The sequence below is a fragment of the Chionomys nivalis genome, chromosome 5 (assembly GCF_950005125.1).
Source record: "Chionomys nivalis chromosome 5, mChiNiv1.1, whole genome shotgun sequence".
Taxonomy (NCBI): Eukaryota; Metazoa; Chordata; class Mammalia; order Rodentia; family Cricetidae; genus Chionomys; species Chionomys nivalis.
The window spans coordinates 78808229-78832477 of NC_080090.1; the positions used below are offsets into that span (position 1 = coordinate 78808229).

Genomic DNA, 24249 nt, shown 5'->3' on the forward strand with positions numbered 1-24249 from the left:
CTTCTTTCTACCTGCATTCAATTTAGTTTCCTCGTCTACCTCTATTCTGCCCTGCCAAAGGGCAAAGGAACTTCTTTATTAATGAATGGTATTAAAATATATTCACAGAATGCAGAGGGAAATCCCACATCATCTCTACTTTTCTATCTCAATAAAAAGGAAGTTTTATCTTTAACATAGTGAAACTACACATAACGAAACAGGTACCAAGAAAGAATTACAGTTTAAATATTTATTTATGAGTCTAAAGTTTAATATCTAATTTATTTTTTATCATAACTAAGAAAAAATATGACTATCTTCAGCTCTACCAAAGACTCACAGAAAGTATATTGTAAGCAACATCCAAAACTCTAGAATTGACAGAAAAATTTGGCTGTTTGGACAGTCACTCAAAGTTCTTCTTTAACATTGAAGCATCCTTCTTCAGATAACAGACCCACAGTTTCTTGCAGACATTTCCATGAAACAAAATTTGAGACACTGTTTGGCCTATATTGGCAGTTTGTCAGTCACTTTCTTATGTGACCTGCAGAATGTCTGGCAGATTCTTTAATGAAGCAAAAACGCTGTAAAACTGTCTCACCTTCTTTAGGCAAGTTCAACAGTCATTTTTTGTGGCTCTTGCGTGTTCCATTCATACAGCATACTGTCAAGCATTGCAGGCAAGAGCATTTTCTTGCCCAAATGGTTAGCAAACTTCATAAGGAACTTCTTCAATGCCCACCATCCTCTTGAAGTAGATCAGTGCTTCCAGAAGCAGACATGTCTCACTTTTGAGAAAAGCCTGAATTCTCAAACCTTTTATAGGGCATATTCTGTAGATCTTTCAAGTGTTGAAAATAATCTATCTAACTGAAATATCTCTTTGTATATCTAGAAAACCTAATATGACTACAAGTTTGACTATTTTAAACAACTATTAATCTGTAATTTTAATTATATATTACATTTTGAATGAGTTGTATAAACATAATGCCTTAAACAAGAATAAAAATGTACATATGACAAAATTGACCTTAAATTTCTATCAATAAACCAAAGTTCATAAACAATCGTTTTGGAAATTTGAGCACTGTTTTCTCCAAACAGCTTCCTGCTGATTTTTAGATGACTTATTTTTAGAGTTCTTGGAGACCCTTTTGGCGGTTCTTGTTCCATCAAACCACATTAGACTGGAAGGAATTCATAGAAGAATCTCTTTTCCAAAGTAATTTATCTTGTGACTCAAAGTTTGAAGTCAAGATACATTTAAAATATATATGTTAGCTTAGCTTATCAGCCCATACAATGAAATCTCTCTTTGCAGTTAGTTCATTCACAGTCAAAAAATTTAAAGAAAACAAAATAATATACACAATTCAATCTCTTTGTGTATTTTCCATATTTACTTGGCTCTTTATTTTATTGCATTTTAATAATTATTTTATTATCATTACTACTTTAATTGATGGCTGTTTATACTCTTTCTTCTCTCTAAATCCCATATACATTTATACAACACTATGACCCATTTAGAGGGTTTTTTATGGATATGTCCTTATTGTGAATACATAATCCTTTCCTTACTAGGAGTACTTCTTAAAATGATAAGTAACATGGCCACTGTGGCCCTTGATTCTGGCTTTGTCTGTCTTGGTCTTTTAATATGGCATTGGTATGTTTACCTCCAGTTCTGTGATCCATGCTCATTTCCCCAGCTCCAGGGACATAGTTTATCTATGTCACTATTTAGTACCTTGTAGCACTCTGCTCATAAACCCCATTTAAGTGCAGGACCTCCCAAAAGAGCCAGACCCACCATCTCTAAAAGAAACCATGCACTTTTTGCAACTAATCCTGCATCAGGAAGCATTCATTCTCTTACAGGAGATGCACCTCTGCTTACTGCAAGCAAACAGCCTATCTGAAAAAAAAAATGTGGCTACCAGAAGCTCCATTTGACTCTCGGTTTTGTTGGTCTCCACTCCCCCCCTTTTTAAAAGCTTTCTTAAGCTTTATGTGAATTTCTTGACAAATGTTCGGACGCCATTTGCAAATGGACACTGCTTTTTGGTTTCCCAGCTGCCCAGAACTGAATAATTATAGAAAACTAAATTAATTACAACATTGTTTGGCTTCTTAACTCAGGCTTCTGGTATGGGGCAATGGTCTGTATTCTAGCAAATATATTTTAAATAAACGCCGATTGCCCAGTAGCCAGGCAGAAAGTATAGGTGGGATGAGATAGGAAGTAGAGGTGGGTCAGTGAGAACAGAGAATTCTGGGAAGAAGAGAGCTTAGTCAGCAGTCCTGGCCCCACCACAGAAGAAGCAAGATGTGACTGCCTCGCTGAATAAGGTACTGAGCCAGGTGGTTAACACAGATAAGAATAATGTGTTAATATAAGTTATAAGAGTTAATTAGAAGCCTGAGCTAGTGGACTAATAAATTTATAACTAATGTAGACCTCTGTGTGATTTCTTTGAAAATTAAAGACTGTGGGGACCAGGCGGGACAGAAACTCAGACAACAGGCTTCTTATTTAGTAACACTTATATCTTAAATTAACTCATTTCTATTAATCTATCACCATGAGGTCATGGCCTATTGGTAAGGTTCTGGTATCTCTCTCCTTTGATAGGTAAATGGTGCCTGCCTGAGTCTGCCTTCTTTCTACATACATTCAGATTGGTTTTCCCATATAGCTCTATTCTGTCCTGCCACAGGCAGAAGCAGATTCTTTATTAACCAATGATAATAAAACATGTTTACAGCATATAGTGGAGATACCCACATCATAGGATAACCAGATTTTCCTACTGACATTGACACAGACTTCTCCAATAATCCAGTTTAACTGAGTTTACTAATATTAAGTTATTTTTTATGTTACAGGGTAATATTTTTCTATTGGTATGTAAATGATTTCTATTCATTTTCCCAGTTCCTGGGGCACACTGAAAAAGTTCAGTTCATCATGATGACTTCTGATGTTCATCTCAGTTTTACATATGATATTTTAAATGATTTTTTTTTCTTGAACCATTAAAGATGCATTAAAACTGACAACTTAAAACTGATTTGACTGGTTTCATTTCTGAATTATCTTTCACCTTAGGGCATAGAGTTATTTCTAAATTCTTATGTTCTTATCATCTAGAAAATGAAATCCAAGCTCACAGTTATATTGCATAAAGATTCACAAATTTAACTCTGGCTACTAGTTTAGCCTGTAGTCAGAATGAGACACTCTCAATTCTAAAATCACCCACAGAATCATCCATATTAAATTTTACAGTTCCCTAGATCTGCCAAGCTCTTTGTACTTCTGAAACATCGTTTACATTTTTCCCTCTGGATGGTATGCCTTACTTTCACACAAGAGTTTGTAACATGGATTGTACTTATTTATGTACTTACTAGGACAAAAGCAAATAGACAAATAAATACTCAAGGATACAATTCCTCCTTTCCATTAATATAATGATTTATTTTCTAACTAAAATAAATTCCTTGTGTGAGTACATACCATATTCCTCTTTTTGGGTCTGGGTTACCTCACTCAGGATAGTGTTTTCTATTTCCATCCATTTGCATGCAAAGTTCAAGATATCATTGTTTTTTACTGCTGAGTAGAACTCTAAAGTATATATGTCCCACACCTTTTTTATCCATTCTTCTATTGAGGGGCATCTAGGTTGTTTCCAGGTTCTGGCTATTACAAATAGTGCTGCTATGAACATAGTTGAACAAATGCTTTTGTAGTATGATTGGGCATCTCTTGGGTATATTCCCAAGAGTAGAATTGCTGGATCTTGAGGTAGATTGACTCCCAGTTTCCTGAGAAACATCCACACTGATTTCCAAAGTGGTTGCACAAGTTTGCATTGCCACCAACAATGGATGAGTGTTTCCCTTACTCCACAACCTCTCCAGCAAAGGCTATCATTGGTGTTTCTGATTTTAGCCATTCTGACCAGTGTAAGATGGTATCTCAAAGTTGTTTTGATTTGCATTTCCCTGATCGCTAAGGAGGTTGAGCATGACCTTAAGTGTCTTTTGGCCATTTCAACTTCTTCTGTTGAGAATTCTCTGTTCAGTTCAGTACCCCATTTTTTAATTGGGTTATAAGTGGATTCTAACTATTAAAAAAGGACATTGAGCCTATAGTTCATGATCCTAGAGAAGCTAAATAAGAAGGTGAACCCAAAGAAAAACATATGTTTATTCTCCTGGATATTGGATATTGGGGATGGATTGGGGGGAAGGGGAGATGGGGAGAGAGAAGGGAGAGGGAGAGGTTTGGTGAGAGCTTGGGGGAATGGGATAATTGAGATGGAGGAAGGGTGGATATGGGGCAGAGAAGAAGTTATCCTAACCAAGGGAGCTATTTTAGGGTTGGCTAGAGTCTTGGCCCTAGAGGGGTTCCCAGGTGGCCAAGGGGATTTCTCCAACTAGTTCCATGGGCAGCAGAGGAGAGGATGCCTGTAATAATCTTATAGCCACACTGATGAATACCTTGAATATCACCATAGAACCTTCATCCGGCGATGGATGGAGATAGAGACAGAAACCCACATTGGAACACTGGACTGAGATCCCAAGGTCCAAATGAGTCGCAGAAGGACAGAGAACATGAGCAAGGAAGTCAGGACCATGAGGTGTGCATCCACCCACTGAGACAATGGGACTGATCTAATGGGATCTCACCAAGGCCAGCTGGACTTGGACTGATGGAGCACGTGATCAAACTGGACTCTCTGAACGTGATGACAACGAGGGCTGACTGAGAACCCAAGGACAATGGCACTGAGTTTTGATTCTACTGCACGGACTGGCCTTGTGGGAGCCTAGTCTGTTTGGATGCTCACCTTCCTAGACCTGGATGGAGAAGGGAGGACCTTGGACTTCCCACAGGGTAGAAACCCTGACTGCTCTTAGGACTGGAGAGGGAGGGGGAGAAGGAGTGGGGAAAGTGGGAGGGAAATGGGAGGAGGTAGAAATTTTTAATAAATAAATAAAATTTAAATAAAATAAAATGAATGAAAAATTATTTGGAAACTATATAATAATCTTGTTAATAATATACATTGAAAACCCTTGAAAGAAGTTTATATTTGGCAACTTCCCCTGAGTTTAAGTAAACACAAATCACTAAACATGAAAACTAATTTAAACAGAATTTTTCTAGAAGTATTTCAAAATTGCCTATTTACATGTCATTCTAAGGACTTTTAACTATGCTTTAGCTACAACTTATAATCAACAATAACCTGTGACTTCAAAACAGGTTATATATAATCCAGATCAATATACCATCTTGGAAATTCTGATTAAGGTCAAATATTTAATCCACTATCCCATATTGAGGTTTTGAAATCATAAATGTAATATGTCTGAAAGCCAAATTTCTGTCTTACTCCTCATTGAACTCTCTCCCAGTAAAACAAATCAAGCATCCTTGAGAAACCTATTACATCATGCTTTCCCATTACATAACTGTAATGTATCAACGGGACATAAAGATTTGCAAACAGAACATGAAATTTTCTTAGTTCATATTTTGATTTGTTTTCTGTCTTTCATCTAGTCAAACCTCCTAAATATTATCTGTCCAACTATGCCTGCCCCAAAGGAATTTACCTACACAATCTATAACTGTATTATATTTCCAAACATGCATTGCCCCTTTACTGATCCAGCGTATATTCATTCCACTCACTTTAAAACTCTTCAACTCTTCACACACTTTAACAAGAGAAAGTCGTATTCTAGTGTACAAGGCACTATCTCAGTTGGTGTGTATTGAGCTGTCTATCTTTATTTTTTTAATTTAGCTTTAATTAAATGGAAGTGTGTCTCAGCATGTAGGTATTTGCATTTGAATATGGGTGTCAAAGGAGAATAGAGGCATTAGATTTTTTTGGATTTGGAGTAACACAGATTTTTGTGGACCACTTGATTTTGGTGATGGGAATCAAAATCATGATCTTGGGCAGAGCAGCCAGCATTCTTAACCATCGTGCTATCTTTCTAGCCTTTTATCCTATTTTAAAAGTCATTCCAGTTCCCAAGTAATTTTGATCCATAAAATGTGGCATAGTGGTGCCTTTCTATACAAGTCTTCAAGTGGTTTTCCTTCCTGACTTCATTTTACATACTAAAGTAGTCTTAGGAGTTTTATGGATTTTTTTACATTTCATTTTACTTTCCCTTTCTTGTATCATCCTGTCTTAGTCACTCCAAGAAGGACATAGTCCAAACATAACATTTTGATGCATCTAGCACACAAACGCAGATTTTAAATCATCCACAGTGGTTTTACATAAACATAAAGTCAAGATGTTTTGATCTTTTTCTCACACAAACACCACAAAGAATGATGTTTCTAAATAAAGACTGTGATTTTATTATGATGACCACACTATGTCTGATTCATTGTGTGTGTGTGTGTGTGTGTGTGTGTATAAATGTGTGCTGCAGGAACTGAATAAACTTCCCACTGAGGACTAATTTTCATGCTCAAACTGTATAAAGGAAAAAATAACACATATATCTGTAGTTATACTCAGTTTGTTTAAATCTTGGGTCTGAAGTTATAGTCTGAACTAAGTGATGGATTCATAAATTATTTTCCCTAAAATAATTATTAAAAATAAATATAGAAAGAATCTGACAGTTTCACTGGCCATTAGGAATTCCCAGTAGACATACATTATAAGAATTGACAGGACAAAATTAAATTATGATGAAAAGAGAAAGCATGAATTGAAGTAGTACCACTATGCCACAATCTATAAACACAATCTAAAGACTAGCAAAGTGCCTTTCAAATTCATATCAAACAGTTATTTCACTTAGATAGAAACAAACGCATTTGTTCCTTCTAAGAGGTAGCTTATTACCAATTCTACATGTCTAATGCTAGGTTATTCTTATCTGAAGAGTTCAATGAAATGTAAATAAAACTCAATCCAACCATTTCAGTTACCATGGGCATGCCAGTACTTAAACATTAGCAAAACACATGATAGAAAATATTCTAGATATTATCCCCAAGGAAAGCAGAAATGTATTTTTAAAAGTGCTTTAAAAGTTGCGGAAATGTGGCAACCTAGAGTTTCTAGAGTCGAGTTTGAACCTAGGAATTGTATATGAACATTTTATTCTTTGTGTTTGTTTGTTTTTGAGATTTTATATTAATACATTTCTCCATTTCCTTTCCTCCCTCCAAATCCCTCAGATAGCCCCCTGTTTTCCTTCAAATTCATGCCTTCTTTTTTTGCTAGTTGTTATCAAAGGATGTAAGTCTTTATATATATTTCTTATTATAACCTTTGGATTCATAAAATGCTACTATTGAATGTATGTTTTCAGGAATGAATTTTGGCACTAGAAACCCAATTGGGGTGTTCTTTTCTGGAGAGGACCACCTCTTGCACTCCAAATTATTCTGAGTTGCCAGTCTTTCTTTGTGTAGGGCTGAACCCTTGTGAGCTTTTCCATATCTAGTTGGGCTTCCTCCTTGTTCAGCTCATATAAGGGTAGTCTCATTGATAGGAATTTACTGATATAATTTCTGATGTTGCTAGGATGCAATCTCACAGCAAAGTCCCATATCCTCTGGTCCTTATAGTCTTTTTTTATCCCTCTTCTATAAAAACCCTACATGAGCATTGGGTATGTGAGTTAAACATTTTATTCTAAAGGGACAAGAACAAAGAATGTTTACCTTACATAATAAAATAATCTGATAGTTTATCTTCTTTAAATAAATTTTAAATAGCATAATGAAGCTTATGGCATCAAATGTATGACTAACAATACATATATTTCAAGTGCCAAAGGCATGCTAAACAATCCAAAGAATATAGATATACTTAAAACCATCTTAGAAAATACAAGATAGGTTATTATGTTGCCATATTTCTCAGAATTAATACTTTTTAGAGTAATTATGGAACAAGTAATCACAGCCTTAACAAAAGCTTCTAGGTGTGATGAATTTTTATTTTTAGAGGTTTGGAAACCATGCTGATGTTTGTTTATGTTTGCCTTTGATTTAATGAATATGCATGTTTAAACCGAGTTCTATTTTAAAAGCTCATGGCCCTGAAACCTCAGCGGAACTCTGAAACACAGTCTGCTACTACACAGAGAGAACCAATAGATGAGTGACCAGCCACCCAGCAGGTCACAGCATTCTCTAGGCCCTCCATACATGGGCAAAACCCCCAAGTCCCACCCCGCCTGCCTCAGGTTCTCTAGCCAGCTAGCAGGAGAGTTTCCTGCAGGTGTATATCTCCAACACTCCTACCACATCCACTGGACTCTGCAAGCCACAGGTCCCACTCTGACACAAACACTCCTGCAACTACACAGAGAGGACTAAAATATGGTGAACAAAAGAGATGACCTAAAGAAGCACACGCTGTGAGTGCACAGAGTAGACCAATAGAGCTAACCAAGAGAGCAGGTTAAGAGAGACCTCAGTTGCTCCTTAAGACAGAAACAATGACAGTGCAGAGCACACCAAGAGCAGTTCCCAAAGACACAAACAGTCACTGCAAGTGTTGGACCAAGAGGCAAAGACACTGCAGAAACCAATTGGAGGAAGGAATGGGTAGGTACCAATGCAAGAATTCATTCAACAACGTAAAAAGCAATGTGGTAAATTCAGAACCCAGTGGTCATAGAACAAGAAAACTTGATCATCCTATCCCAGAAGAAGCAATAAATAAATAAATAAATAAAATAAAAAGGGTTTTAAATATAACTTTATGAGGCTTATGGAGACTTTTGAAGAGGATATGAAATGTCCCTTAAAGAACTAGAAAAAAAGAAACACACACAAAAAAAATATAAGAAATCAATAAATCTTTCAAAGAAAACCAAGAAAAAACAATCAAGCAGGTAAAGAAAACAGTCCAAGATTTGAAGACTGAAATAGAGGCAATAAAGAAAACACAAACCAAGGGAATTCTGGACATGGAAAAATCTTGGTAAATGAATGGGAACTAGAGAGGCAAGCATAACCAATATTATAGAGGAGAAAGAAAAGAGAACCTCAGTGGTTGGAGATACTAAAGAATGGATAGATTCACTCATCAAAGAAAACATTAAATCCAACAAATTTTTAACACAAAAAACAAGGAAATTTGTGATCTGATGGAGGAAGGTCATTGGTTAAATAATAAAGAAACTGCCTAGGTCCATTGGATAGGCCAACCCTTAGGTGGGTGGAGTAAACAGAACAGAATGTTGGGAGAAAGAAGCTGAGTCAGGGAGTCGCCATGATTCTCCCACTCCAGACTGACGCAGGTTAAGATCTTTCCTGGTAAGCCAGCTCATGGTACTACACAGAATATTAGAAATGGGTTAGATCAATATGTAAGAGCTAGCCAATAAGAGGCCGAAACTAATGGGCCAGGCAGTGTTTAAAAGAATACAGTTTCCGTGTAATTATTTCGGGGCATAAGCTAGCCATGCGGGCGGCCGGGTGCCGGAGACGCAGCCCTGCCGCAGATAATTCAACAGTGATCCCATGAAAAGACCAAAACTAAGAATAGGAGAAAAAGGACTCCAGCTCAAAAACATATACAACAAAATCAGAGAAGAAAACTTTCCCAACCTAAAGAAGGATATCCCTATGAAGGTACAAGAAACTTACCAAAGAACAAATAGACTGGACAAAAAAAAAGTCCTTTTGCCATATAACAATAAAAAGGCAAAACATACAAGAATAAAGAAAGAATATTAAGAACTGCAAAGGAAAAATGTCAAGTAACATATAAGCCAGACTTATCAGAAATACATCCAACTTCTCAGTTGAAGCCATAAAAGCCAGAAGGTCCTGGACAGATGTGCTACAGACACTAAGAGACCAGGGATGTGAGCCCAGAGTCCTATACACAGCAAAACTTTCAATCAACATCGATGAAGAAAACAAGTTATTCTATGACAAAACCAGATTCAAACAATACTTACCCACAAAAACAGCCATACAGAAAATACTAGAAGGAAAACTCCAACGCTAAGAAGGTAACTGTACCCACAAAAACACAGACAAAAGATAACTACACAACAGCCAACACCAAAGAAGGAAAACACACAAATACTACTACCAAAAATAATAGGAATTAATAATCACTGTTCATTACTATCTCTTAATATCAGTGGAATAAATTCACCTATAAAGAGACACAGGCTAAGAGAATAGATATGAAAGCAAGACTAGCCTTCTGTTGTATTCAAGAAACACATATCAACCTCAGGGACAGACATCACATTAGAATAAAAAGTTAGAAAAAGATTTTCCAATCAAATGGACCTAAGAAATAAGCAGGTGTAGCTCTCCTAATATCTAACAAAATAGACTTCATACTGAAATCAATCAAAAGAGATGCAGAATGACACTTCATATTCATAACAGGAACAATCCATGAAGATAAAATCTCAATCCTGAACATATATGCCCCAAATAAAAGAGCACCCACATATGTAAAAAAATAAAATAAAACATTATTAAAGTTTAAGTCACACATCAAACCTGAAACACTAATAATAGAAGACTTTAACACCCCCTCTTCCCAATGGACAGCTCAACCCGACAGAAACTTAACAGAGAAATAAGAAAATTAACAGATGTCATGACCCAAATGGACTTAAGAAAAATATATAGAGCATTCCACCCAAACAGAAAGAATATACCTTCTTCTCAGCACCTCAAGAAACCCTCTCTAAAACTGACCACATACTCTGTAACAAAGGAAATCTCAACAGATACAAAAAATTGGAGTAACCCCTGTATTTTATCAGAGCACCATGGTTTAAAGATAGAATTTAACAACAACACTAATTGCAGAAAGCCTATAAACTCATGGAAATCGAACAGTGCTTTTTTGAATTTCCTGTGGGTCAAGAAATAAGAAAGAAATCAAAGACTTCCTAGAATTCAATGAAAATGAAGGCACTACTTACCCAAATGCATAAGACACTATGAAAGCAGTGCTAAGAGGAAAGTTCATACTGCTAAGTGCCTAAGTAAAGAAACTGTAGAAATCTCATACTAGTGACTTAACAGCACACCTGAAAGCTCTAGAAAAAAAAAAGCCAGAATCATCCAGGAGGAGTAGAAGACAGAAAATAATCAAATTTAGGACTGAAATCAATAAATAAAAACAAAGAAAATAGAAAACTATACAAAGAATCACTGAAACAAAGAGCTGGTTCTTTGAAAAAATCAACAAGATGGACAAACCCTTATCCAAAAGGCAGAGGGAGGACATTCAAATTAACAAACTCAGACATGACGAGTAGTATGTAACAGACACTGAGGAAATCCAGAGAATCATTAGGTCATACTACAAAAACCTGTACTCCACAAAATTGGTAAATGTAAAAGAAATAAACAATTTTCTGGATAGGGACCACATAACAAAATTAAATCAGGACCAGGTGAGCAATTTAAAAAGACCTATAACCTACAAGCAAGTAAAAGTAGTCATAAAAAGCCTCCCAAACAAACAAACAAAAAAACCCCAGGGCCGGATGGTTCCAGTGTGGAAGTCCACCAGAACTTCCAAGAAGAGCTTAATACTTATATTCCTCAAAGTGTTTCACATAATAGAAACAAAAGGAACATTGCCCGACTCTTTTTATGATGCTACAATTACCCTGATACTGAAACCACACAAAGACACAACCAAGAAAGAGAATTATAGACCAATCTCACTCATGAAGTTAGATGCAAAAAACACTGGAAAACAAAATCCAAGAACATATCAAAAAAAAATCATCCCCCCATGATCAAATTGGCTTTATCCCAGACATCCAGAGATGGTTCAACATATGAAAATCTATCAATGTACTCCACCATATAAATAAACTGAAAGAAGAAAAACACATATTCATCTCATTAGGTCCTGAAAAAGCATTTGACCGAAATTCAACACCTCTTCATGATAAAGATCTTGGAGAGATCATGAATACAAGGAACATATCGAAAGAAAATAAAAGTAATATACAGCAAGTCAACAGCTAGCATCAAATTAAATGGAGAGAAACTCTATGAAATTCCATTAAAATCAGAAACAAATAAGGCTGTTCCCTCTCTCCATATCTATTTAACATAGTTCTTGATGTTCTGGCTAGCGCAATAAGATAACAAAAGGACATCAAGGGGATTCAAATTGGAAAGAAGAAATTAAACTTTCGCTATTAGCAGATGATAGAATACTTAAGTGACACCAAAAATTCTACCAGAGAACTCCTACAGCTGATAAATACCTTCAGGGATGTGGTAGGAAAAAAATCAACTCAAAATTCAGTAGCCCTGCTATGTACAAATGATAAAGAAGCTGAGAAAAAAAATCATAGAAACATCATTCTTCAAAATAGGCACAGATAACATTAAATAACTTGGGGTAACACTAAGCAAAGGAGTGAATCATGTGTTTTACAAGAACTTTAAATCTTTTAATAAAGAAATTGAAGAAAATACCAGAAAATGGAAAGATCCCCCATGTAATTGGGTAGGATCAAAATAATAAAAATAGCAATCCTATCAAAAGCAATCTATAGATTTAGTGGAGTCCCCATCATAATTCCAACATAATTATTCACACACCTTGAAAGAACAATATCAGACTTCATTTTGATTGTTGGAGTCATTAAGGGGCTAGCACAAAACTTGGCACTAGAGAAATTCCCAGGAGTCCACAAGGATGACCCCAGCTAAGACCCTAAGCAGTAGAGGAGAGAGTGCCCAAACTGGCCTTGCCTTGTAGACATATTGATGAATATCTTAAATATCACTATAGAACCTTCACCTAACAACTGACAGAAACAGAGGCAGAGACCTGCAGTAGAGCACTGGGCTGAATCCCAAAGTCTAGTAGAAGAGTGGGAGGGGAGAGAATACAAGCAAAGAGGTCAAGACCATGATGGAGATACTCCCTGAAACAGTTTACCTGAGCTAATGGGAGCTCATCAACTCCAACCAGACAGGGAGGAAAACAGCATAGGACCAAACAAGACCCTCTGAATGTGGGTGACTTTTGTATGACTGGGTAGACTGCGGGCCTCTTAACAGCAGCATTAGGATTAATCCCTTCTGCTTGTACTGGCTTTTTGGGAAACCATGCTCTTTGCATGGCTACTTTGCTCAGCCTAGATATAGCAGAGAGGGCCTTGGACCTTCCACAAAGCAATGTGTCTTACTCTCCCTGAGGAGTGGCTGGAGGGTGGAGTGGGGAGCAAGGTGAAGGGAATAGGAGGAGTAGAGGAAGTTCTAACTGGGATTGGTATGTAAACTGAAAAAAGATAGTTCGTTTTCTTTTTTGAAAAAAAAATTATAAAAATAAAATAAATAAAAGTTGATGACTTAGAAGGTATTCATTGTGTGTTGTGAGTGTTTTGCCGAGGAGTAATGAACATGTATGGAAACACTATGTGAGCACAGACATACACGTCTATATAATGGAAAACAATGTTTATCATGCCAAGAATTTTTAATTCATTGGCCTAATTTCCACACATACTTTAAAATTTTTCTTATTTTGGTTTCAGTCTTCATGATGCATTGAACTTTTTTAATTGTTAAAATTCAATTTGTTCTCATTGTAGAATGTTTGATGTCAATGGCTTAAATGCTTGTTTAATACCGTATTTTAATATTAAATATATATATATGTATATATACATATATATATTTAGTGTCTAGTCACATTGATAAATCAGACCTCTGGGTATCAAACACTATTAAATATGGACAGAACTTATAATGCAGCTAAACCTCACTTTTGCAAGTCTATCTTCTAATTTTAAAAATCCTAGCTTGTAGAAAGAAGCTAATTTTAAAATCTTATTTATAGGCCATAAATTATTAGCAATTATTTGATTTATTCATTGCAAAGATGTTATCCAACACTGTGCTGGCTAGGTCAAAAGTTCACATATTTGACTAAATTTATGAGAGGAATAGAAGATAATTAACAGAAACTTATTCGACTGTCACAAACTTGATTTTATCTTTTCCATTTCTATGTAACTTTTTGGACACTTACATCTATTTCTCTCCTAGCAAAACCATTAAAGATTATGGGGGTCAGAAAAAATATTATATATTATTAAGCTTAGTCTGCTAAGACTTATAATATTCTGCTATCATTTTCTCAATGATAGGAAGTAATTAATTATGAATGTCATCCTCATATAATTTCAATGAAAATTATCCTGCATCCCCTTGTATATTTTAACTTCTTCAATCAAAGCTGGGATTCCTTTTAGCAAGGCAGAAAAATAATTTTCATATTACCTGTAGTTGGAATTTGGAGGAAATATATTCACAAATGGATATTAATACTTGGCTATGTTATATTTCTTCAACTAAACATGCAAAAGTGAAAGAGACATAACTGATATATCTAAAGGGCCCACATGCCTACTTGGTTAGATGTAAGTCACTTAGGCCTCACATTCAACATTCATTACACACCTGAAGATTAAACAACTTTAAAGACAATTGTCACATTTCTATTTTGCAGTTTAGGTAATTGAAAATTGGGAGCCATCTGTTCATCAGGATAAACTTACAGTGAACATTTTCGGCAAGAAGTCCGAGATTATTAAAAGCCTATCGCTCTATCAATACAGAATATCAATGGGTTAGTACATTCTAAGTAATGTAAATATATGTGATTTCATTGCCCCTCATCTTCCATATTCTCTCATGAGAATGGAACTTTATCCCAGTTGGTGTCTAAATCCCAGTTTCCTTGTTTGGTTTCTCATTACCTTCCATGAAATTTCTCCTTCCGTCATTCTTTATCCTCCCTATATTTTCTCATTTCAAGCAATGTAGATAATTTCCATTATTAGAGTACTGTCACTGAGTCAATTCTTCTAGCAAGTTCCTGCCCCAGTAAACCAACATTCTAGATTAAACAAATTTCAGTTTCAATAGTACTTAAGTAAGATGGATTTCTGAAGGTGAATGGGGAGTTAACTGCCTCTTCCAGAAACTTCAGGCATTTTTCATAGTTTATATACACTCACGCCATACTGACCCTCTTTAGACATTTCTAGTATCTTGTTTTTCACCTTTTTATACTGCTGTATTCTAATGCTTGTTAATTTATTTTCATACCTTCTTATTCATCATATTTTCCCTCACAGACATTGATACTATTTTTTAGTTATTTTAGATAAGACTAATTAAAATTTAAATATAAATAAAAATAGGCCTAGAAGAAACATTGAGTTTGTAAGAACTACTTCATCAGAATTTAGGAATAAAAAGTAGTTTAATCTTGAAAATTTGGAAATAAATTAGAGAGTAAAAGACAGTTCTTCCAAAATGAGAACCTTATAATCTTATGCTGCTATGTGTGACAATAAGCAAAAATAGTACTTTCTCTTTCCACTGCTATTCTGTCTTCCAATTTCAGTATATTCTCTAGAAAACCTACAAGGTGATCAGTTCCACACCTCAAATGCTCCGCTTCTTCTTTGATGATGATTATTGCATGAGATGTTCCTGACTCCTTTATCATTTCTGTAAAGACGAACACTGAGTACTAATGAATCTTCTAGATCTTAATCCTGACTCACAGGTGTTTTCATATCATACATTTCTGTCCGCCACTATATCACAATCTCCAAAACCAGTTCTGTTCTACCTTCCTTGATTTTTTTTATTAGAACTTCATTAGTGTTTCCAGTCATCTCGATTCAGGAAACCTTTAAAATGGCACTTTAGCTTCCTTTTTTTCCCCATTGATTCAAATCAATCAGCTCATTATTTATTTATCTTCTGCCTTCATAATCTTTCACCAGCTATAACAACTTGTTTGACTTTACTTAATTCTCACTAATGGTTCTTTTTATTAAGTTGGGTTTCTTGTTTCTTTGGTTGGTTGTTTGGTTGTATATTATTTTATTTTACTCTTCTTTTTCTGTTTTATTTTCATAACTTCATGAACCTCAGGCTAATTTCCAGATTTGCTATATAGTTAGACTTGGCCTTGATTTCTGGATCCCCCTATTTTTTCTTCAAACCTGTAATTACAGTGGTGTATAACCAGGCCCAGCTTCATCATTGATTTTTCTCTGCACACTGTATCATATCTCACCAAAGACAGACTGTGAGATGTGTTTTATTTAGAGTTGGGTTACCCAGATGTTCAAAACAATTGCCATATGAGGTATCCATAATTTAACCAAATGTAGTCATCTGTCATTCTTCCACTTTATATTGATATTCTCTTGTAAAGTCTTTTGCTAATTTATCCATTCCAATGACCCTGTCTTTTCACATTGCCTTATTAAAACCATTGACACAGGAATCTGCTTATCACTGAAGTGCTTCTTTTAATCATAAAATACAGCCTTTCTTTTCCTGCACCCATCATATTCATTTATACATGTCAAACACTGCTTCTTGCTTTCAGATTGATTTTGTACTTGTTTGCATAATGTCTCCCATCACCCCACTTTTTTGACTGCAAAGCCATCGAGAAAAGAGCCATGATTGTAGAGTTCATTAAATAGGAGCACTTCATAAATACTTGATAAAATGTGTTAACCAAACAGAACTTCTCCAGTAATTAAAACAATGTATTAAAATAATTCCTAAAGGCACAATTGTTTTCTAATTTTTTAACATATTAAGAGAAGATATTGAGAACAATAAGACTGAGCACCATTCTACTAACTCAATAGAAGCATGCCTATAATGGGTAAGTAAACACAAAGGAATTAATGAAGTACTTCTAAGACACCAAGGAAAATCCTACCATATTACTATAGTTTTTTTATCACATACTAGAGAGGCTCTGAATAATTAAAGTGGTTTAAGAAGGGCCTACCTTATCCCCAAGTATGAATTATAAAAAGAAGAAAACTTGGTAAATGCTAGCCGTGAGTTCTACAGTAGAAAACTAATTAGACTATCTTACCTTGTAACTGAGATAACCAAGGAGTATTGTTTCAAATAGACTGATCAATGCCACTGAGACCTAAAACAAATTGTTTTTAATGAGAAAATGTAAAGTAAATAAAGTATGGTTTCAGAATGTGTTAGTAACTGTATACAAATATGTGAAAATCCATGCACACACACATGAAACAAGTGGAACTATTACTTAAATTTCAATCAGCAGGTTAGGAGATGCACAAAATATTTTGCTACCTTGTGTATTACACCTTAGTTTTCATAATTTCATGTTTCTTTATCCTTTTTTTTTCTTCTTTCTTTCTTTCTTTCTTTCTTTCTTTCTTTCTTTCTTTCTTTCTTTCTTTCTTTCTTTCATTCTTTTTGCTTTTTTGAGACAGGGTTTCTCTATATAACAGCCCTGACTGCCGCTCTTGACCAGGCAGGCTGTCCTTAAATTAATAGATAACTGCCTGCCTCTGCCTCCCAAGTGCTGGGATTAAAGACATGTGCCATCACGTCCAGCAATTTCACATATTCCTAATGAACATTGTTAATTCTTTGCAAACATGAGAGGCAAATATTCAGACTGACTAAAATGGGCAAGATACATAAAGATCAGGAAGACACACATTGCTTTTTTGAACATCACTGCTTAAATTAGTGTTTCCCTTCAGAAAGCCAAATACAAGCTTCAAAATAAGTATCATTTCATCTACTTCAGGAAATATGTAATGCCAACATCCTTAAATACACTAATATTTTGACGTTACAGATCCATTGCATGACCAATTTTACTTTTCTGGTTGGAAATATTAGTTGTGCGTCATTTGAGACAAAAGCCTTTCCTGGCTTGCTCTAAAGTATACGCAATCGCTGCTGTATTTGTCAGGACACATGGAGCAAGAAAACAGATAGAGAAATCCAGGCACTTTTCTTCAGCGGTGTTTTATTTATTACATAATTGAACTAATTACAAGTATGTTCCCTTTGTGATGCTGAGGAATTGAACCCCAGACCTCTCATATCCTAGGCAACTAATCTCCCACAGAAATACATACACCGCCTTCTCATTAGTTGAAAATGGAGAGAAGAATGAAATATGAAAACAGGAGATTATACAAAAGCAACTATACTTCTTGTTTAATTAAAGTTTACAACACTTTATATTCAGAAATGATACTTCTTGAAGATTTAAGAGTTGTTTCCTGCTAAAATGAAATTTTTGAATTTTTAGGAACAGCAAATATTATCACAATGAGAAAAGATGAATGGCCAACAATCCAAGTAAATCTGTCCATGCACCTGGTCATTTTTATAATAGGAAGCTAACAATATTTTGATTTTCTCCACAAACCTTCTATCATGATTATCTATCCCATTTTTAGTAGAATATAGTTTTGGGAACTCTAGAAAATTCTGGCATGCTATTTTACATACTACTCAGAATAGAATTTAAATTGAATATAAGTAATTTAGGAAACTATAATTCTTTTAAAAATATCAATTAATTTTAATTTTTATTAAAGAATGATAGAAGATTTATATGAGAACTATAAGATTATAATGATCATTTAATATTTGGGAAGGTATTTAGGAAGGATTGTTTGCATACCAATTGAAAATACAATAGAAGTCAGTATAGAGCAATGTGGTTAGATTGACTTAAGCAAAACTTGAAGTGCACATAGAAATTTTTAGTTGTGGTATAATCCTGCTGCATTTTCAAAACCATTTATTACCAAACATTATGTGAAAAGAATCAGCATGGCTTTCTAGGACAATAAAACTCCTGATCTAGATAGAAGTGTAGGAAAATTGAATGCAGGCAATGAATCATAAAGTTTTCCCTACAAACTCCAATCTTCTCTATGTTAGTGATTCTATCTTTCTTGTAGTTTGCACTTTTAAGAACATACAGTGAAAAAAATGTCCTATAGCACATAAATATAAGGGGAAATCACGGGATCTTACAAAGACAATTATGTACACCAAGAATAATAGAAACAAAAAATAAGGCTAGGCAGCTGACTCCAGGGAGCTCTGGTATATAATTCAAACACACTTTACTCTTGCTTATGGTTTTAATTTACTGGCCTTTTAAACATATACATTCATTTATTTAGATTCTCCCACATTCCTGAATAGAAAAGTACCCACAGTTGTACTACTTGACTGCTCAAGGAGCTGAATAAGTGAGTCATGTAAAGTAGTTTTGGGAGACATGGAGGGTTGAAACACTGCTTTCTTTTTTGTTATTTACCTATTTTAATTTTCCAACACTCTCTGAAGTCTAATCCATATTACAAAGAAAAATCTTGAAAGTTAGAATGCAAGGCTCAAAAAATATAAGAAGAAATAAGTCAAAATGTTTGCCTGTGTTGGGCATTAAGGTAAATCATAAAACTCAACTTGAACATCAATAGTTCACTTCACAATAGTGTTTCTCTGTGCATGATTAATGAATACAGAAATAGAGGAATAAAATAAAATTATACATAACCTGTAAGCCCCATAAAGGTAGACTTCTGTTAACCCAAAATATGTGAGACCTATGGAAAGAAAAATTAAATGTCAGTTGTTTCTTGTGAAAAAATCCGTTTATTTAAAAAAAATGATTTTACTTGTAAGTATAACAGTATCAATTAGCATATAAAAGACAAGAAAATATAGAAATAGCGTGAGAAACATGAAAGTAATATGGATTCAGCCTTTTTACTAATATTCATTTCCACTGCAATAAAAACACATCACATTTTAATTTACTTTTTCTTTGCTGTTAATAGTAAATGAAAAGTAAAACAAACCATTTGTTAGACTGATATGGCACGATAGGGACATCTCATAATCTTTGATTCATTTTCCACTAAAATGTCATCAAAGGTTCTTCTACAGAGTTAAAGACTTTTCTAGTTTTAAAATTATTTGGATTTAGATAATGCACAATGAACAACACAGTCAGAATCAAGTCAGTAACTTACAAATCTAAAGTACATTAATAGTTTATATTTGCATTTCTGTAATATATTTAACTTACATAAAAAGCATAATGATTGAGGTCAATGTAGACTATACCAAGATGTTGTTCTTATGTGAAATAACTGTTCTTACAGGGTCCTCTTTAACTGTTACTCTTTCTGATAGTAACAAAATGTTTGAACTCTTTGATGAACACCATAACATAGTCAACAAACCACAAATTATACATGCAATTGACTAAACTGGGAGTCATTGAGAAAAATAAAATCTACTCAGGAACAGTTGAACATTTTTCAAGAAATAAAAATAACCCTTCAATATGATTTAAACAACCCACTCTTTGAAGTTATGGAAGTGAGAAGTCTCATAAAGCATGAAATGCATTTCCAAATGCTGAAATTTTCTTTTCATATTATGTAAAATAATAAAAAAAACATAAACTCTTCCAATTTGTTTACTTTAAAAAGCTTAAAAGACAGCAGGGCAGTGATGGCTCAGGCCTTAGTCACAGTACGTATTTGGGAGGTTGGAGCAGGGGGATCTCTGTGAGTTTGAGGCCAGCCTGGTCTACGGAGCAAGTGCCAGGACAGACTCTAAAGCAACACAGAGAAGCCCTGCTTGAAGCTCCTCATCTCCGCAAAAATAAGTAAATAAACTACAGAAGTTCTCTATGTTGAACATTACTATATAGTACTCTAGGATTCCAAAATGTCACATCTATCTGGCTAAATGACATCTTCAATTACTCCAATCCAAATAAGGATTTCCCCTCAAACCCTGTTGTCCGTTTTACAACTGAAGATTTCATAGAAAAGGGTGTGGAGTCTATTGTGTCTGCTCTGAGACACGCTTCTCTGCATTTTCAACCACTTAACACATTAGTCAAAAAACCACTTCAGTCCTCGGCACCATGTACATGAAGAATCTTTCGACTTTAATCTTAGCATGCTGACAACTTGATTTAAGCACCTCCCCCTGTGGAGAAGGCAACCCAGTATAAGGCTTTCAATTTGGCTGTTTAGAAATTTTACTAGTTTCAAAAACTTACCAAAAATCAATTTATTAATCACCTATAATTTTTAAATTGGTATTGTAGTTTTTTATTAGAATACATTTTAGTCAGATCCCTCTACCACACATTGTATCTTTTTATAATGAAGTTTAAACTGTAAAAAAAAATGCATAGTGCTTAGTTAAATCACCCACAGGCTTGTTGATTGTCAGTTCAGTGTATTTGAGCCCCTATGAATGCATTAGTGGATTCTAGGTTTTCTTATGGTGTCTTTGACTCCTCTGAATCCTACAATCTTTTTTCCATGAGGTCAACCTACTGTTTTGCTATGGGTCTGTATCTGTTTCTATCAGTAGTTGGATAAAACCTCTCTGATGGTTTGATTGGGCTAGGGACCAATCCCAGAACATAACACAGACAGGACAGAATGTTGGTGGAAATTTATATGATTGGGTTGGTTTTTCATGCCATTCACTTCCTCTTATGGTACTCCTAAAAGTGGGAGCAGGGGCTATCTCTGACTATTTGACTGGCATTTCCATGCTACTCCACATACTGGGTTGCCTTTCCCAGCCTTAATACATGTGAGGCACTTATTGCAACATGATATGCAATATTTTGTGGAAGAGTAAATTGGAGGTTGGGGACAGAGGGGGGGTAGGGGGAGGGAATGGGAGGTGATGAGGAAGTGGAAGCTGTGACCAGGATGTAATAGAAAGAAAGGAAGAAAGAAATGATAAAGATTAAAATTCTTGAAATGGAATTCTTTGATATTTTCTGTGTGTGATTTGCTCCTTCTTTCCTCAACACCTTTGAGGTGTTCTTCACTCAGCTCTGAACTGTCTTCAGAATCAAGTCTGGAATTGACAGCTATACAAAAGTAACAGACAAAACATCATTTTGTTGATAAGAAAAGTGGATGGAGGGAAAAAGTAATAAATTATATACAAGTAATATTTACTACAGTAGTATATATAAGAGGAAAGTAACCGGCATCTATCCAAAAACCCAACGACCAAACATCATAATCATCAGGATGGAAGAGTAATAAGTACATAAGTACAACAGCATTCACAACCAATGACCATTAATCATCGACATGAATTATTCACCAAAGCATCAATAGGAAACAATTTTACTTTTTTAAATGTAAGTAACTGAAATGAAACAATAAAAGAAAATAATAAAAAAGTAAATGCACATCATTTATGCTTAAATTGACTATGCAGTAGATCAAGTACATGTATTAAACATTATTAAATTGGAAGAAGAACCATATCAAGCAGTCAAATGCAAAAAAGTAATGGTACACAAATGCATCAACTTTTCACAGAACACTCACATAGGCTTCTACTGTAAGAAAGTAAATAAATGTTCAAAGTGCCAGAGCCACCTTTACATCTTAAGTGAGTTCTGGGGGGGGAGGGGCATATTCACAACAAGACCCAAGAGTTTAATACACATATGAGAGTAACCAAGTCAACATGTGAAGCATGATCATGAAAACAATACAAAAGAAGCTCAAAGGACTCTTCCAAATTCTTAAAATCATTGATCAATACAAGTCTGTACTATACAGAACAAGAACCAGGCTAGTGAATTAAAAACTCCACAACCCACTACATGCAAGAGAAACTTAGCACTTGGTATAGAATTAGGCCTTCATTGCTGGGACATCCATAATTTAGTACTGAACAGAATAAAGAAGCATAGTAGAGTGTAGCCTCCAATACAGGAAAAGTTTTGCAGAAACATAACTTTGAATACATTAGAAATAAAAACCTTAACTCCAAGTCATACAAGCAATAATAAAGCATGGCAGTGGTTAATATACTTTTGAAAGAAATAAACATCACAGGCTTTTAGTATGCTTATTATGACAGAAGTGGTCTTCATTCATTGTTAATATTCTTCATTCTTTCCCAAATCACGCAGAGTACAATGTGAAAAAGCCAACCCCACCAGACACTCATCTCTGTCCTGCCAAAATCTGATGATATGACTGACGCTCACATAAGATACTTCTATGAAATTCGAGTACTCTATGGTCCTAATTCATGCATGCAGATATTACATATTTATGCTATTATACCTTGGATTTTATGTGTGTGTGTGTTGTATATATAGAGAAAGTTTTCAACTCATTAGGAATATCAGTATTAGATATTTTCTTAAGAAAAAATAAATTTTGAGATTTTTGTGTTATATCAGTTGGTGAGGTCTGAATCTACACAGTAACTACATGGGAAAGAAAAGAAGGATTTTAATATAATATTCATTTCTACATTTCATCAAATATTGAAAACACAATGCCACTGGGCACTGGTAGTGCAGGTTTTTAATTTCAGCATTCAGGAAGCAGCAGCAGGAGGATCTCTGTGAGTTTGATGCCAGCCTGGTCTATAGAGTGAGCTCTAGACCAGCCAGAATTATACAGAGAGATCCTGTCTTAAAAAAAAAAAAAAAGAAAAGAAAGAAAGAAAGAAAGAAAAAGATATTGCCACAATTTTATTTCTTACTAGAATAATTCTTATCATTGTGTTGTGATAATCTGTAAATTTTCATCACACCAGATATTACACAAGCATCAAATTTAAGGGCAAATTAAAAAATTTCAAAATCCAGAAACTTTCCTGTGTGCCTCAGTTTCCTCTCCAGAAGCTCCAACAAAACTAAGGGGAGAAATAGTTTATTTTAGCTCACAGTTCCAGGGAAGATTTTTGTCACAATCATTAGGGATTGAAGCAGCTAGTTACAACCACAGTCAAGAGCATGGGGAGAAGGAACACACACATTCTTGTGCACAGCTGGCTTTACCCACCCTGTATAGTACAAGACTAAAATCAAATTCCTGTTGCCACCCACAAAGGGCAGGTCACCCTAGTCCAATTAACAGAAGCCAGACATCACAACAAATGCTTACAATCTTATTGGGACTTTCTTCCTAGACCATTCTTGATTGTGCTGTAAATTAAAACTAACCACCACAATGTGCTTCTTCATTTGACTCTGCCACTTATTACTACCCCCACTACTAACAATAACACTAACAATACTCCTGCTGTAATAATAACAGTTACAATCAGTTAAACATTTTTAAAAGTCAAAACAAGGGTGTGGATTTAGATAAAATTGAAATGTATGCTTCTACGGTTCTGAGGAAACACAGCTCTTCTTCTAATGTAGCCACTAACAAACAGAGCAGTCTCCTGTACTACAAACTTGAAATCCTTAACGACACACCACATGCACCAATGTTTGCAGTACCCATGATATCAAAGATTCACAGTAAAACTATTTTCGTATCTTTCTGTTTGTCAATACTGCAATAGTTTCATATCAG

At 35.0% G+C, this 24249-nt stretch overlaps 1 protein-coding gene across 3 annotated transcripts in view; it reads right to left on the reverse strand.

Moving 5' to 3' along the window:
* Kcnt2 (potassium sodium-activated channel subfamily T member 2) overlaps positions 1 to 24249 on the reverse strand; it is a 367931-nt gene that overhangs the window by 207758 nt on the left and 135924 nt on the right. For all 3 annotated transcript variants that reach the window (XR_009057124.1, XM_057769358.1, XM_057769359.1), the window contains exons 4-5: positions 19419 to 19467; positions 16941 to 17000 (exon numbers count right to left, since the gene is read on the reverse strand). Coding sequence is in view for 2 of the 3 variants with exons in the window: in XM_057769358.1 (XP_057625341.1) it covers positions 16941 to 17000; positions 19419 to 19467 (109 nt within the window). In the remaining variant the exon portion in view is untranslated. The remainder of the gene's footprint in view (positions 1 to 16940; positions 17001 to 19418; positions 19468 to 24249) is intronic.